This window comes from Protomyctophum bolini (assembly GCF_963924005.1).
Source record: "Protomyctophum bolini genome assembly, chromosome: 6".
NCBI lineage: Eukaryota > Metazoa > Chordata > Actinopteri > Myctophiformes > Myctophidae > Protomyctophum > Protomyctophum bolini.
Window position 1 is genome coordinate 44,541,252 of NC_137867.1, and position 16,224 is coordinate 44,557,475.

A 16,224-nucleotide genomic window follows, 5' to 3' on the forward strand; every position below is an offset into this window, starting at 1 on the left:
TGTGTGTGTGTGTGTGTGTGTGTGTGTGTGTGTGTGTGTGTGTGTGTGTGTGTGTGTGTGTGTGTGTGTGTGTGTGTGTGTGTGTGTGTGTGTGTGTGTGTGTGTGTGTGTGTGTGTGTGTGTGTGTGTGTGTGTGTGTACTTTGTCACATCCTGAAAGATGACACCAGTAGGGCGTAGTCCTACTGCTGCTGTTGCGTAATCTCAATGACGTTTCAAAAGCAGAAGTCAAAACCACAGTGAGAGACAACAGAACTATACGTTCTCAATAACAACTTCAAATCAACAGGATTTTCTATTAAAAAAAAGGAATTACAGACATTGACAGGTGAGCATAATAGTTACATAAAACTGTTCTATACAGAATGCAGACCATCTGATTAGCTGTGGTTCTTATTTTGTGGTTAGTGTTTTCAGTGAGGTGGATACATTAAAAACTCTATGTATAGCCTATACTAGCTTGATCAGGGTTGTGGTAAAGTATCCTTTAAGAAGTACGTTTACTCTTAAGTTGCATTTAGTGTGTGTGTGTGTGTGTGTGTGTGTGTGTGTGGCGGGGGGGGGACCAAGTTTGCGTGTGGTTGCGTGAAAGAGGGAGAGAGAGATAGAAGAAGAGTCTGCGTGTGTGTTTAGGTTGCTGTTCTTTGGTTATTAATTTGTTTATGTGGAGACAGTGCATTAAGTCTAATGGTATAAGTCCGACGTCATTTTGTAGTCCTTACGTCCGCGTCCAAGTGGCACCATGCAGGGACGGATTAACTCCCACAAGGGCCCCTGGGCCGGTACATTTTCGTGTTTTTATCAACATACTGACCTAGATTTTACAAAATCAATGGCCAATGAAGGTCTCCAGGACCTTTTTTACAGGGCCTCAAACCCAGTACAGAGCGGTCCGATTTCCCCGAAGGGCCCCAGAGAGCCAAGGGCCCCTGGGCCACGGCCCCATTGGCCCAATGGCTAATTTGGCCCTGGCACCATGGCTCACTTCTCATTGTAAATAGCAATATCTAAATATTTTTTACAATAACGTTATTTTTCGGAAAGGAAGCCATTGAGGGCTAAAATGGGTCTTAATGCTTCCAACTGGAGTATAATTATTAATGTTCTGTAGTGTCCATGACAAAGAAAATACATGACGTGGAGACGATAAAGACTACTATTATCATTATTATTGAAGGTGGTATAAGAGTTGCTCAGTACAATATTTCGGGGGCATATATTTAGAATGTTTGCAGGGTTGAATACGTTAAATCTATAGTTTGCATTAATACGAGGATTTAGTTGACACAATGAAATGAAATGGCGATATAGTATTCATTGTGGGGCAGACAGCCTGTCACAGCCAGATATGGGAGACCAGTAGCTTTGTTGTTGCAAGGAAAGCGGTGAAATGAGAATTGTTTTAGTCTCAGATTTAGTCAGACGGAGGGACACAGTATATAACTCTATGGGGACCAGTGGCGTTTCCAGGAATTACATTTTGGGCAGGCAAGAATTACATTTTGGGCAGGCAAGATATGTTAATTGTCGTCTCAATCGTAGCACTAAAGGTTTTCAAAGAGATATACCTGCCAGACGAGTAGGATACAGAGGCTGAAAGGCATGCATTTACATTCCAATGGGTGACTGAGGGTCGCGCTCTATACCGCAACGGCCAATCAGCTGTCCACTAGTTCTCAGGTCTTGTTTTTGTCATCTCTTTTTTCTCATTGTATGGATTTTGGCCAGGCCAGATTTGGACAGGCGGACAGCCTGCCCTCGCCTTATTGTAGATACGCCTCCGATGGGGACACAAAAGAGACACAAACAGTAGGACCCGGAAATATCTGGAGAGGGCGTTTACGTCAGGGCTAAAGTCCTGTCTAGGCCTATAAACAACTGACATGATTTTCAACCTTTGTTTACTTTCCAGTGTGTAGAAATGGCGTCTGCCAGCAGTCTCCTGTCTGAAGAGCAGTTCATGTGTTCTATCTGTCTGGACGTGTTCACCCATCCAGTCACCACTCCATGTGGACACAACTACTGCAAAGCCTGCATCACACATTACTGGGACACTAATTATGTGTGTCGGTGTCCACTGTGTAACAAAAGGTTCTGTAAAATACCAGAGATCTTTGTCAATACTTTCATTTCTGAGATGGTTGATCAGTTCAGGAAGTCAAAGCAGCTGAAAAAAACGTCCAACGCAATCCAGGAACCTGCTAAACCAGATGAAGTGTCCTGTGACATCTGCGCTGAGAACAAGCTCAAGGCTCTGAAGTCCTGCCTGGATTGTCTGACCTCCTACTGTGAGACTCACCTGGAGCCTCATCAGAGAGTCACAGCGTTAAAACGACACAAGCTAATCGACCCTGTGAAGAACCTGGAAGACTTGATGTGTAAGAAACATGACAGACCTCTGGAGCTGTTCTGTAAGACTGACAACGTGTGTGTTTGTCAGTTCTGCACTGAGTCAGACCACAAGTTACACCAAATTGTTTCTCTGAAAGAGGAATATGATGGAAAGAAGGCTGAGCTGGGAAAGACGGAGGCCGAAGTTCAGCAGATGATCCAGGAGAGACAAGAGAAGATGCAGGAAGTGAAACATGCAGTAGACCTCAGTGAGCTATATGCAGACAGAGAGATATCAGACGGTGTGCATGTCTTCACTTCTCTGGTGAGCTGTATTGAGAGAAGCCAGGCTGAGCTCATTCATGTGATTGAAGAGAAGCAGAAAACAACACAGAAACAGGGTCTAGGCTTCATCAAAGAGCTGGAAGAGGAAATCACTGAGTTAAAGAAGACAAGGTCCGAGCTGAAGCAGCTCTCACACACTGAAGACCACCTCCACCTCCTCCAGAACCTCACGTCCATCAACATCCCTCCACCCACCAAGGACTGGACAAAGGTCAATGTCCGTCAGACTTCATATGTGGGGGTTCGCTCAGCTGTGGCTCAGCTGGAGAAGGCACTCATTCAAGAGATGGAGAATCTGGGTGATGAGCTCCTGAGGATCCAACAATATGCAGTAGATGTAACTCTGGACCCTGATACAGCACATCCCAACCTCATCCTGTCTGAGGATGGAAAACAAGTGAGTCATGGAGATGTGAGGAAGAACCTCCCAGACAACAAAGAGAGATTCTCCAATGGATACCGTGTCTTTGGAAAACAAAGCATCTCCTCAGGGAGGTTTTACTACGAGATTCAAGTAAAGGGGAAGACTGGCTGGAATTTAGGAGTAGCCAGAGAGTCCGTCACCAGGAAGGGAACAAATACATTTAGCCCGAACAATGGTTACTGGGCAATAGGGTTGCAGAATGGAAATCAGCTCTACGACTACAGCACGGTTACTGACACTCCTATCTTCACTGTAGGAGAGGAGCTCCAGAAAGTGGGAGTGTTTGTGGATTATGAGGAGGGTCTGGTCTCCTTTTATGATGTGGAGGCCAGAGTTCTTATCTACTCTTTCACTGGCTGCATCTTCACTGAGAAACTCTATCCATACTTCAATCCAAATAGCAACCAGAATGGTAAAAACTCTGTTCCCCTGACCATCTCTCCTGTCTGTTACACAAACTAGACTCATCCTCAGCTTTCCATGAACATATTAATTGTGATTTAAGTGTGTATATTTAAGGTCTGTGTTATATTTTCTCATCAAACTGTAAAATCTATCCAAAACTAAATGATCTAACAATTATATTTTAAGAACTTAAATACATTTTAACATCTCTGAAAATAATATGGTTTGCATTGCATTTTGAAGATTTTAGGTATAAGACTTTGTTGAATTTGAGGTGAAAATCTGTTTTGTTACTTTGTACATGGACATGCAATGGTTCTGATGTTAATGATAATCTCTTTACAGTATGCAGCTGATGTTAATTATTAACTAGGCCTATACTTACTACAGTAATTAGCTACAGTATAACCTGCACACCACTCAATCTTTGTATGTTTTTATTAAATGTTTTAAATTTTGTTTTAATAATATATGCATGTACATTTACATGCATAGAGATAGAGATAGATTTCTTTATTTTTGTGTCATGCACCAAAGGCGCCCAGCCCACATGGACTTACAGGACACACCATAACATTGCTTCAATATTGCATTGTGTACAATAAACAGATTTGTTTTGTTGATATTCCATTTTTTTTCCTTTTTTTTTTACACAAACAAAACATTCTGCCTTATTTCTCACGCCCTGCATAAAAAGTCTGCCAAAGCAAAAATACCTTTCCTAAAACAAAATTCCAGTTTTTCATAGTCCTCCAACCAGAAAAAGTCAGCACAGATGGTTGTCATTTTACAAAATAATATATGTCTTAATTCTTCATAGGTTTTTTTTAATATACTTGCATATATAACAAAAGAATATCTTCATGCTTTACGCAGATTTTGTTTAATCTGGTCAAAACTGCCTTACTGGTTCATATTCGTTCAACTTGTGGTGGACTGTACAGTTGATTATGCTCTCCAGCGGTGTCTGTCTGTCTGTCTGTCTGTCTGACTAAAACTACGTCGTATGAAAAATGTCGACTACCTTTTTTCACTGAACTAAAATAACTATGATGATTAAAACTGACTAAATGTACTGCCAATAGAAACTAGACTAAAATGTTAGAACTAAGACTAAGTCATTTTATCCGTGGTTTGTCACTTGTGTGCAGGTGTTCAGAAAATAGCAGATCTACAAGCTCACTACACGCAATGCATTGTGAGCTTGTAGATCGGCTATTTTCGGCACACAGCTAAGTATAAATAATGCAAGGCTAAATCTATTTAGATTTAGTCCATTTAGATTTAGTCGACTAAAATCTTATATGTAGCCGATTAAAACTAGACTAAAAGTTTATAAAAAAATTAAATGGAATTGTATTCTAAATACTATGACTCAACAACACATGTTTAGAGTCTGTATGATGCTTTTGGATGTCATTATTGCTATAGAGTATATTTATATTTATTTATATTTATTTATATTTATTCTGTAACTGGGTTCTCGTAGTCTCTTCAACGCTTTAGTAAGCAGAGATATACTGTAGGCCTACATTTCCAAGTCAGGATACTAATCTCATCCAATCAGGAAACGGCATATTGACAAGTGAAAGTGGACGTGATTAATCAAAATAATGACACGGCAGACAGGTTTCAGGTTTGTAACTGATCAATTATCTTCGTGTGGTTCTCTCTCCTGATTGGATAAAGTTGGTGTCCTATACCTGTATCTAATAGAAGAGTTGCATTACAGTTGTTTCTTTCCCCAATAATATTTCTGTGACTTTGATTTCTGGTTCAAACGCAGCATACAGCTCCATAGAACGTACATTACAGTACAGTGTCCTGGATTCATACGTTGTTTTCTTTGGCTTTTGAGGCAACATACTATACAACTCTCAAAGTTTGTACATTTACATTCACTTTCAAAACAACAACAAATCAAACAAACTAAAGTAAACTGAATACTGGGGTGGCAAGACATGGTATTAGCACATGGTATTAACACTGACTGGACGAAAGAGATTCAGAGATGACTGTCCAGAGTAATTAACCAAAATGGAGCTGACAAACTACACAGTCAGTGCATACGAGCCTCCCTTCTTTATGCCTACAGTAAAGCAATATGTTAAGGACTTTGATCGCATGAAGTAGTACACATTAACAAGGCAGCCAGGTGAACATGGGTTGCCTAACTCTTAACGTTTTCTGAAAAACAGTTTGTAAATATATATTTCAGCTGTTATCAGATAACATCATACAACAATACAATGAAAATGGAATAATACAAAAACGATGGTACATGTTTACATCATGCGCATTATCAACTTTATCAAAGCAAAAAGATGCCAGTGAGGGGTTAACTTGTAGAACGTGAGGACAATTAAAAAGCACTGCAGTAAAACGTTTATAGTACCTACAGCCCTGTGAACAACAGTGTGCTGTACTTTCTCTACGACAACTTCAAGGCAACAGGAGTCTTAACACGCAGTGAACACTAATATACAGTGGCGGGTAAGCATGGCCTTATACATCATATTGTATGTAGGCCTACTGTACAGATCACAGAACAGGTTTTGCAGAACAGGTTTGCAATTGCAAGAGTAAATGAGAATCTTCAGAAAGTGGGAGTGTTTGTGGATTATGAGGAAGGCCTGGTCTCCTTTTATGATGTGGAGGCCAGAGTTCTAATCTACTCTTTCACTGGCTGCACCTTCACTGAGAAACTCTATCCATTCTTCAATCCATGTGACGACAATAGTGGCAAAAACTCTGTTCCCCTGATCATCTCTCCCCTTAGATATACAAATTAGACTTATCCTCAGCTTTCCATGAAAACAAGAATTGTGATTTAAGTGTGTATATATTTAAGGTCTGTGTAATATGTTTTCATCACACTGTCAAATCCATCCAGTTGTTAAACTAAATGTTGTAGTAATTATATTTTTAAAAAAAAACTTCAAATAATTTAGCCTCTCTGAAAAGATCCAATATGGTTTGCAAATGGCGTTCTGATTTGAAGATTAATGGTGAAAAATCTGTTGTACTTTAGAGACATGCAATGATTCTGATGTTAATGACAATCTCTTTACACTAGCATGCAGCTAATGTTAATGATTAACTATACAGTATATAGCTATAGCTATAACTTTGTGATTCCCAATATGTATTGTATATGTCACAGCATTATAGGAACAATAAATGTTTAACACAATTTGAAATCTTTGTGACTTTTTACCTGGACCAAATGTATGTCCAACACTTCTGAAATGATAGATGATATTGTGTTGTTCTTTAATTTCCTGTCGTTACAATATGTGTTAAATTGGGGCGATGATTTAGATTGGCTGAGCAGTGAGCACGGAATGTGAAGTTCACAAAGGAAAGTAGCAGCAGGTGCAGCGTTTTAACCAATTCTGACCTGAGATCAGATTCATACGAGGTTTCCACTGGACACACACTGGTCTGATTAACCCATTCTGACCCGAGATCAGATTCTAAAAATGTCAGTCGTTCTTTAGATTTTTCAAAAATAGCAGATCTACAAGCTCGTAGCGCGCCACTCGGTGGCGCGCTATGAGCTTGTAGATCTGCTATTTTTCAATAGCTAAAGCATAACATGATGCTTACACCAAAAGGGGTTCCCGTTCAGAATGGGTTAAAGTGCACGTTCACTAGACCAGTTTCACTCCACAAATCACACAGTTCAGATAAAATCAGGTAAAATCCAATAAGGAAGTACATAACGTAATGCAGCATACGAGAGCACACGTGCGTGCGTGCATATACATACATACATACATGCATGCATGCCTGCACTGCATTGATCATTTCCTATACTGTATGTCTTCTGTATATACAGTATGAGTGTGTGGGTGTGGGTTTCTTTGCAAGGGAATGGTTTTCATCTTCACTGCTTCATCCATTTTTAGAAAACCTGTGTTTGAGAGGAGAAACAGAGACACAGAATAAGAGAGTCGTATAGGCCTATAGCTAGTACTGTAGCTCCAGAATAAAGCTTGTTGTTGTGCTTGTCCGCGTATAGAGTGGGTGAATTCACATACATTCAAAGTACAGAGGAACTGTCATTTGGGAGAAAAATAACAAAAACAAACCTGACAAATGTCCACTCACACACACGCACGCACACGAACGACAGGAGTATAGTTGTCAATGTCAGTTGAAGAGTGCAGTTGTGTACGGACCACATCCTAGTGGCGCAAACGCGGGAAGCGAACGCAGCTCGTACATATTTGGGCTTTTTTAAGATTTTTTTTAAGTTAAGTTATTTTTAAGTTTTTAACTTAGCCATAACCATATAAGCCAAAGCAGCTATACGTCCAAATATGGAGTGTGTTGCATCAATCACAAACAAATCTCTCAGCTCCATATATGGGCACAAAGGGGGGACACACAGACAGAAATGATCTGCTAGGTCTCATAGTAAGTGCTCACTGCATTTGCAATCACTGCGTTCGCAAAGAGTGGCCTATAGTACCTCCCAAGAGTAAAATACTGTATGGCTTTTGTAGCTGTCCCAGCAATGGGTATTTTGTAATTTCATTGCTTACCTTTCTGAAAATGTATATGTGAACATTATATGCATGTTTATTTGGGTAAATATTGTATTTGCATGCTGTGTGTGTGTGTGTGTGTGTGTGTGTGTGTGTGGTGCCTGGTCTTTTATTGCTGTTCATTATGACGCAGACCTAGAAGGGCATGCAGGAGCAGAGCCCTGTGATTAGAGTGAGGCAGCATTGATTGCACCTGTGTGAGCTGAACTCAGAACAAGCTGAGTTTCAGTGGCGCAAGGAGCTCTTCCCACGTCTAAAAAGAGTGTCCTTAAATAGAGAATATAAGAGAAGATAAAGTAGCTCTCCTAAAATAATCTGCAGAAGGCGCACACGGTATGTTACATGTTGTTGTTTTCTTTGTTTGTAAACAGTGTTGTAATTCTGTCGATCGTTTCATTGTTTGTGTACATCTCATTGTGTTTGTTTACATATAATACGGACATCGTGATTGACTGACAACAAGGACATTCATATTTCATGTTTCATTGTGTTTAAAAGGATATTGTTATGTTCTATGTTGCAGTTTTTCACGTTGTCTTGGGGAACTGACAGTTCAAATCCCATCAGCGCCATGGCCAGCGTGGTTCTGTCAGAACTCCAGCACCAGAGGTCTTGGGCAGCAGCAGCAGCAGACAGCATGGTCGTGTGGTGCAGCCAAGAAATGAGCAGCCTCTCCTCTCCTCTCCTCTCGCCACCTACTAAACCAGGCCAGAAGGAAGCTTTTGGGTGAGCCGTTTGTTTCCAATTATAAAAATGAACCTGAAAGAAAGAAAGAAAGGAAAGAAAGACATTTGTTTTCTATTGCCTGCCTTTTTATATATTTTCCCCCAGTGGTGATGTTATCAGAGTTGTTTGTCTTATGTCCAAAACCATTTTTTGCCTCTCTTTACTTAGCCTACTTGACGTAAACGTACAGTTACTTTACACCACTATGTTATTCCCATGTGAACCCGCTCGGCTGGGTCAGTTCTTCTCCATTGTTTGCTGCACTCCCTGGATCCAGACTTCCTTCCCTCTACCGAGCGCCCATAATTTAACTCAAAATGTATTGTTACTGAGCGTAAGTAGCTCTATAAGCTATAGATAATGACCCCGAACCGTAATGTAATTAACGGTTATCAGAACACCTGGAGTGGAGTGATAGATAGGCCTACAGTTAAAAAGTCCCAGTGCGGTTTTATTCTATATCAGCACACATGGAACGCCTCTCATCGTCCAATGAAATTACTTGGTCAGAAATAACTGTACTTCAATAAGTATGCATACGGTAGTTGAAATTCCAGAATTTGAGTAAAATCCTAATATTCTAATATAGAAGGTCTGTAGAGACTATGGATGGCAGATGTCTTTGGCTCATGTCATGTGTTTGTTGTGCTGGAACCAAGTTATAAATTCACAGACTGAGCTCTCTCGTTTGACTTTGGATGTTTTTTCTGCAATCTTGTTGAAAAGCATTAAAGAAAAGAAATATGCAAGCGCACGTCCGTTGTAAAATACACCGCCCACCACGCCTTCGGTTATTATAATGGCGTTGGAACATACCCACGTGTAGCGCCGTGCACGCACACGCATGCGCCGTGGGCATACACATGCACAGATGCGTGGCACACGCACACCGATAAACGCAGACAAATTCACCTTCATTTTCTCTTATACTCCCGCACTCTCACAGCAAACAAACACACGGGGGATGGCGTTAAGGGCCTTGTGAATTAGTGAAAAAATCGTTATCTGCGTGTGCGTGTGTGTGCGTGTGCGTGCGTGTGCGTGCGTGTGCGTTAAGTATGGCCGTGATGTAATTGGTATCAGAAACTCATAACTCGATGTGGGAAACTCCTCACCTTGAGTGGAGGCGCCGGTCGATAGCATCTGAATCCAAGATATTAAGGCGCGCTAAAGAACCTTTTCCCCCCTCCTTAATCAGGCTCCCTGGGGAAGCGGGGGGGGGGGGGGGGGGGGATATCTTTATGGACCTCTAATATCTTCGCTGGGCTAATAAGTGTGCGGCTGGCTGGCTCTTTTTAAAGTTGACCAAAATATGACCTGCTCCATAACTAGTCCATTAAATCCAGGAGAGCACCCGTGTCATAGAATTTAACTATATAAGCACATTGGTTGGCTATTCAAAAGTAGCATATTTACAAGCTCATAGCATGCCACTTTTTTTTTATTTTTATCTTGAACATTTTGCAAATCCAAATACATAATTTTGGGGGTCCTTAACATACGTTTTTCTTATACATCAACTGTTAGTCGGCACATATTGTATCTTTCGTTACAGTCATGAGATGTTTCATAGTCCATCCTTAATTGCAATGCCCACAATAACTTTAACTTAAATAGTGCTCCCATCTTGTCTTTTTGTGTCTGTTTGGATTCGTCATGGTCAATTTGACATCACACTGGTTTGGGAAAAGGGTACGAGGGGGATGTTTCGGTATAACGATGGTAGTTGGAGATCCATGCCCCATGCAATACCCTATAGTTCCATCTGTCTGTGTCCCTTTTATGCCCATATATGGACATTTCTGTATCTGTCTCTCTGTGTCCCTTTATCTCCCTATATGGAGTCATGTGTCAGGCATGCCCAAATGTGAAGTACAGTACGTGTTGTGACGTCAGAACAGGCCCGCTCCAAATATGGAGATATAGGGCTGAGCCATTATACGACAACTCCAAATTTACTTCATGGTTTGTCCAAGTTTCTCCAGTTTTACAGACGTGCGTACAGACAAGACTTGGTGCATTTATTGCGAACGCAGTGATTGCGAACGCAGTGAGCACTTACTATGAGACCTAGCAGATCATGTCTGTCTGTGTGTGTGTCTGTGTGTCCCCCCTTTGTGCCCATATATGGAGCTGAGTGATTTGTTTGTGATTGATGCAACACACTCCATATTTGGACGTATAGCTGCTTTGGGGACTCCTTATATGGTTATGGCTAAGTTAAAAACTTAACTTAAAAAATAATAACTTAAAAAAAATCTTAAAAAACCCCAAATATGTACGAGCTGCGTTCGCTTCCCGCGTTTGCGCGTCTTACTGGTAGATATAGATGTTTATTTTTCACTCTCTTAATACTTGATGTACTTTAATTGCGTGCCTCGCCTTGTCTTGAATCGGGCCAAACAATGACAATGGTGAAGATTTGTTCTCACAGAAATGAAGTGCATGCAGCAAACGCATATATTTTTGAGGTTGTGTTTTCTCCAAATTGAGCTTCATTCAGTGCCATGTGAGTGATTCCGGCCCAACATGCAGGGTCCCATGTGTGTGTCTGAGAGTGGCTGAGGCTCACACACACTGTGTTTTCTTTCTCCTTAATCTCTGTCTCGCTCTGTTTGCCCAGTCCAGTCTAACCCCCTCTGAAAGTCAGAAAGTCTCCCTCACTCTCTCTGCTTGTCTATCCCATTCTGACCTGAGATCAGATTCATACGAGGTTTCCACTGGACACACACTGGTCTGATGAACCCATTCTGACCTGAGATCAGATTTAAAAAAATGTCAGTCGTTCTTCGATTTTTTTAAAATAGCAGACCTACAAGCTCGTAGCGCGCCACTCGGTGGCGCGCTATGAGCTTGTAGATCTGCTATTTTTCAATACCTAAAGCATAGCATGACGCTTACACCAAAATGGGTTCCCGTTCAGAATGGGCTATATCTCTGTCTCACACCATCCAATTGTTCTCTACCGCGCGCACGCACGCACGTTTACTCAAGTACTGTACTTTATTTTGAGGAACTGTGCAGTATACTTTCACTTCTATACTCCATTACATCTCAGAGGCAAATATTGTACTTTAACTCCCCTACAATCATTTGGAAACTTTAGTTACTACTTTGCGTTGTAGATTGTGATATTACAAAACGTATACTATCACCACTGCAGACCTTCAGCCATTTGGAAATGTGAGCATGTGTACTTCTGCTATTTTCTAAATATTTTCTGTTCGAATTGAAAACTTGTGCAATGGGGCGCGCACACACACACACACACACACACACACACACACACACACACACACACACACACACACACACACACACACACACACACACACACACACACACACACACACGCACGCGCACGCGTCTCAGGGATCTCACCCTTCCTTCCTTCTCTCTCACGCGTCTCTCCGTCTCCGTGACCTGCTGTGTGAGCGTACGCTTTCCTCCCCGTCTCCCTAGGATTAGGGTGAAGTCCGTCCGCGGCTCCTTGCCCGCCTGAACCCCCTCCCCTGGCCCCCCTTTCCAAACCCATATAGGCAGTGGTTTTAACCCATTCTGACCTGAGATCAGATTCTAAAAATCTCTTCTACAGTTTTCTGAAAAAGCATAATGTTTCTATGGCAGTCGTTCGTTCGATTTTTCAAAAATAGCAGATCTACAAGCTCGTAGCGCGCCACTCGGTGGCGCGCTACGAGCTTGTAGATCTGCTGTTTTTCAATAGCTAAAGCATAACATAATGCTATAACACCAAAAGGGGTTCCCGCCCAGAATGGATTAATTGGCCCGGAAATAGCCTAGAGGATCCAGAGGGTATGAGGAGAGCGAGGGTTCGAGGGAGAGGAGGGGATACAGAGGGCTTTGTGGCTGTTTGTCCACACGCTAACATTTGCAGTGGCGTAAAGTAACAATAAGTACATTAATTAAGTATACTGTGATTAAGTACAGTTGAGGTATTTGGTATCAGAGGCAAACATTGTGGCCTACTTTTGCTCGACTATCATTTTAAAAACGTTAGTATACTCGTTACTTTGTATAGATTTTGATTATAATTACAAAATATACATTAAACACTACAGCCATTTCAGCCATTTGGTAACAGCCGGAGCTCACTATGTGTCACATCGCGACGCATTGTGAGCTTGTAGATCTGCTATTTTCAAAAATAGTTTTTGGTGAAGAGGTGACCACCGAAACCACGACGGTGGTTATATATTAGGGTAGTTTAAACAGAGGAATGAATGTGTTGTGTCAGCGCTGACCACCGCGGCGTGACGTCATGTTGTAGTTTACGGTGGTCTCCTCATCACCGAAAACTCATTGACCACCAGGGGGCAGTATAGGCTGATGTTGGCTATACTGCCACCATAGAAGCTTGTTCTTTTTTGCTTGTAGAAGAAGACCATTTCACATTACGTGTGTGTGTGTGTGTGTACGGTTGTAATGCACGTAACTCGAGAACTGTTTGACCAACATTCGACACACGTTCCACACCCCCACAGGGAGTGCAGTGCCAGGTATCGAGTCGGTCGGTACGCACAGTTCTCCAGAACCACCACAAAAGGCTCTGGTCAGGCCCTCCCAGTGGGCCTAATGAGGCCAACTCCTTTCATCATGTGCAATTTCCAGCCTCTGCCTCAGGCTTCGTAAACACCTACGCAACAAATGTTCGGTCCGTGTGCCATGTCTGATTGCTGTTTGATTGCTGCTCCAATTCATTTTCAATGGGAGTCACATGGTTTGACCAAACATTTTAGTTTGATGAGGGGGGGGGAGCAATCAGCCAATCAAACACAAATGTTTGATCAAACCATGTGACTCCCATTGGTTGGAAAAGCATTGTGGTGGCCCAAAAAAACCCACTTGAATTGATCGGTGTTTGAAGTGTGAATGAGGCCCCAGCCAATTGAGGCTCAACCAATCAGGCTCTGCCAGTGTGCCGAATTGATTGCCAAATACACTTTTCAGTTTGCAGTCTTCACACACAGGCACACAGGCACACACACACACACACACACACACACACACACACACACACACACGAATCCACAGATCTCCATGTGGGACACCGGCTGACAGTTAAAACGGGTGCTATGACAACGTATATCATGAGGCTCCCAATTAAGTTGCATCGTTCCCAAGTATAGGCCGGATCATGGCCGACTGCGACGGGCACGTACGGGTCTAGTTAAAAGAATACCAAACAAAGAGTCATTGGTGACATGGAATCGGTTAAAACCGTTTGACCGCCAGTTTTAATTAACCTATATTTTGATCCGATCAAAACATGGATTAAAGAATTATAAACCCTGGAAAACGTAGGCTACGGTTCTGGCAGGCTTGCACGACTACTTTAATCCTACGGTTACTACGGTTCTGGTGGGCTCCGTGTTTTAAGTGACAGATTGTAAACACTCCTGCAGATAAGCTCTTATATAACTTTTCCTGTTTTTGAACATGCATGTTTTAATTGACACAAAGAGCAGGTCAAAATACAGTTACAAAACCAGAAGAAAGATAACTTGCAAAGAAACTCAAGGTTGTTGTATGTATAGTATGTACATAGGGGTCACGCAATGACATATTCATCGCAGAGCCTTCTTGTTTAGTTATAGCTTTGGGGTTTTATTGTCGTATAAACAACAATAAATCTGTACATACAACAGTATGTTCAGACATTGGTTTGTACGGTTGTATATACCATATGACTAGTAGTCATATCAGCGAGCGTACTGTATGTCTTGTGTATTTAATATTAGTGTATCTTTATTGACTTCTTGACTGCTGCTTCTGGGCCACTGAGAGGCCATCTGTTGTCTAACACCTCATAGAGAAGTGACTGACTGACTGACTGTCTCAATCTGTCTGTCTCTACCAGTCAGAGTCAGTCAGTAGATTGGCTGTTTCCACACTGTTGTATGAAGTGAAAACTATAGGGAATAACCACTTTAGCCCTCTACTTATAGTAAACTAATACTTCGTTGACCATGCAGGGTCAACCAGTCAGCTTTATTTTCCCCATCTACACCAAAATGTCTTCACTCAAAAAATGTTGCCGATCTACAGGCCTCACAAGTCACAATGTGTCACGACTCTATCTTATGTTCCCGCTACAATAGGGATGCCACGGGTTACAGCGGTTAAAACAAGCTCATCCTTTAACCCATTCTGACCTGAGATCAGATTCATACGAGGTTTCCACTGGACACACACTGGTCTGATTAACCCATTCTGACCTGAGATCCGATTCTAAAAATGTCAGTCGTTCTTCGATTTTTAAAAAATGGCAGACCTACAAGCTCGTAGCGCGCCACTCGGTGGCGCGATATGAGCTTGTAGATCTGCTATTTTTCAATAGCTAAAGCATAACATGAAATGGGAAAATGGGTGCCCGGTCAGAATGGGTTAATATTCATGGCAAGCTGTTGTTCTGGTCATGGTCCAAGTCTGTGTGTTTGTGTGCGTCTATTGTTGCCTAAATAAACAGGTAAAAACCCTTAAACCCCCACATATAATCTGCCCCATTCCTCATTTTACACGCACGCACGCACGAACGCACGCACGCACGCACGCACGCACGCACGCACGCACTCTGCTGCCTAGCTCCCTCTCCTCTCTCCACCCTGTCTGTCTGTCTGTCCACCGCCTGAAAATAATCAAATTCAGGTGGCTCACCTGCTAAGCGTGTAAGCGTAGATGTGTACTACTCTCCCCTTCAGAATGGATAGCTACGTACAGTAGACAGTACGTGCATGTTCAGAACACAAGCCGACAAGCGGCATCGCTCACATAAGCTCTGTACGTAAAGACCATCATGGTGAAGTGGCCTTTCTCTACGTAAAGACATGGTGAAGTGGCCTTTCTCTACGTAAAGACATGGTGAAGTGGCCTTTCTCTGTACGTAAAGACCATCATGGTGAAGTGGCCTTTCTCTGTACGTAAAGACCATCATGGTGAAGTGGCCTTTCTCTGTACGTAAAGACCATCATGGTGAAGTGGCCTTTCTCTTTGGCACGGAGGATTATCTTCCAGTGAAACGGGAGCCGGGCGCGTCTCAGCCAATCCCAGCGGTTGGGGTAAGAGGACGAATCACGTCTTTCGTAATTAATTTGGGGACGCATTTTGAGCCAGTAGATCGGCTATTTTCGGCATGTGCGATCGGTATGCTACGTCACTGCTTCCCCCCGTTCACGTGACTATTACTAGACTGTGCCGTTGTGGCGTGTTGTAGGCGTGTTGTAGGCGTGTTGTGGCGTGTTGTAGGCGCTTCAGCCAACGCATCTGAAATGCAAGCCACTAAGGTTGGGATTCGTAAAGGATTCCCACGTAACGGTCAGGCGGCCTACACGATAATCGAAATATGCTTAAAACCTTTGTTAACCACTTGAAACCCCAGCATCCCTATTCTAGGGGGAACGTTCGCCTATTCTTTAGCTAAGAG

At 42.3% G+C, this 16,224-nt stretch overlaps 1 protein-coding gene across 1 annotated transcript; it reads left to right on the forward strand.

Annotated features, from left to right (window-relative positions):
• Positions 1–213: 213 nt before the first annotated feature.
• On the forward strand, positions 214–3,998 carry LOC308317425 (E3 ubiquitin-protein ligase TRIM21-like). The gene is made up of 2 exons (XM_080766409.1): positions 214–327; positions 1,912–3,998. Exon 2 carries the CDS (start codon positions 1,921–1,923, stop codon positions 3,559–3,561), a length of 1,641 nt encoding a protein of 546 aa, XP_080622535.1. The 5' UTR covers positions 214–327; positions 1,912–1,920; the 3' UTR covers positions 3,562–3,998.
• The last annotated feature ends 12,226 nt before the right edge of the window (positions 3,999–16,224 follow it).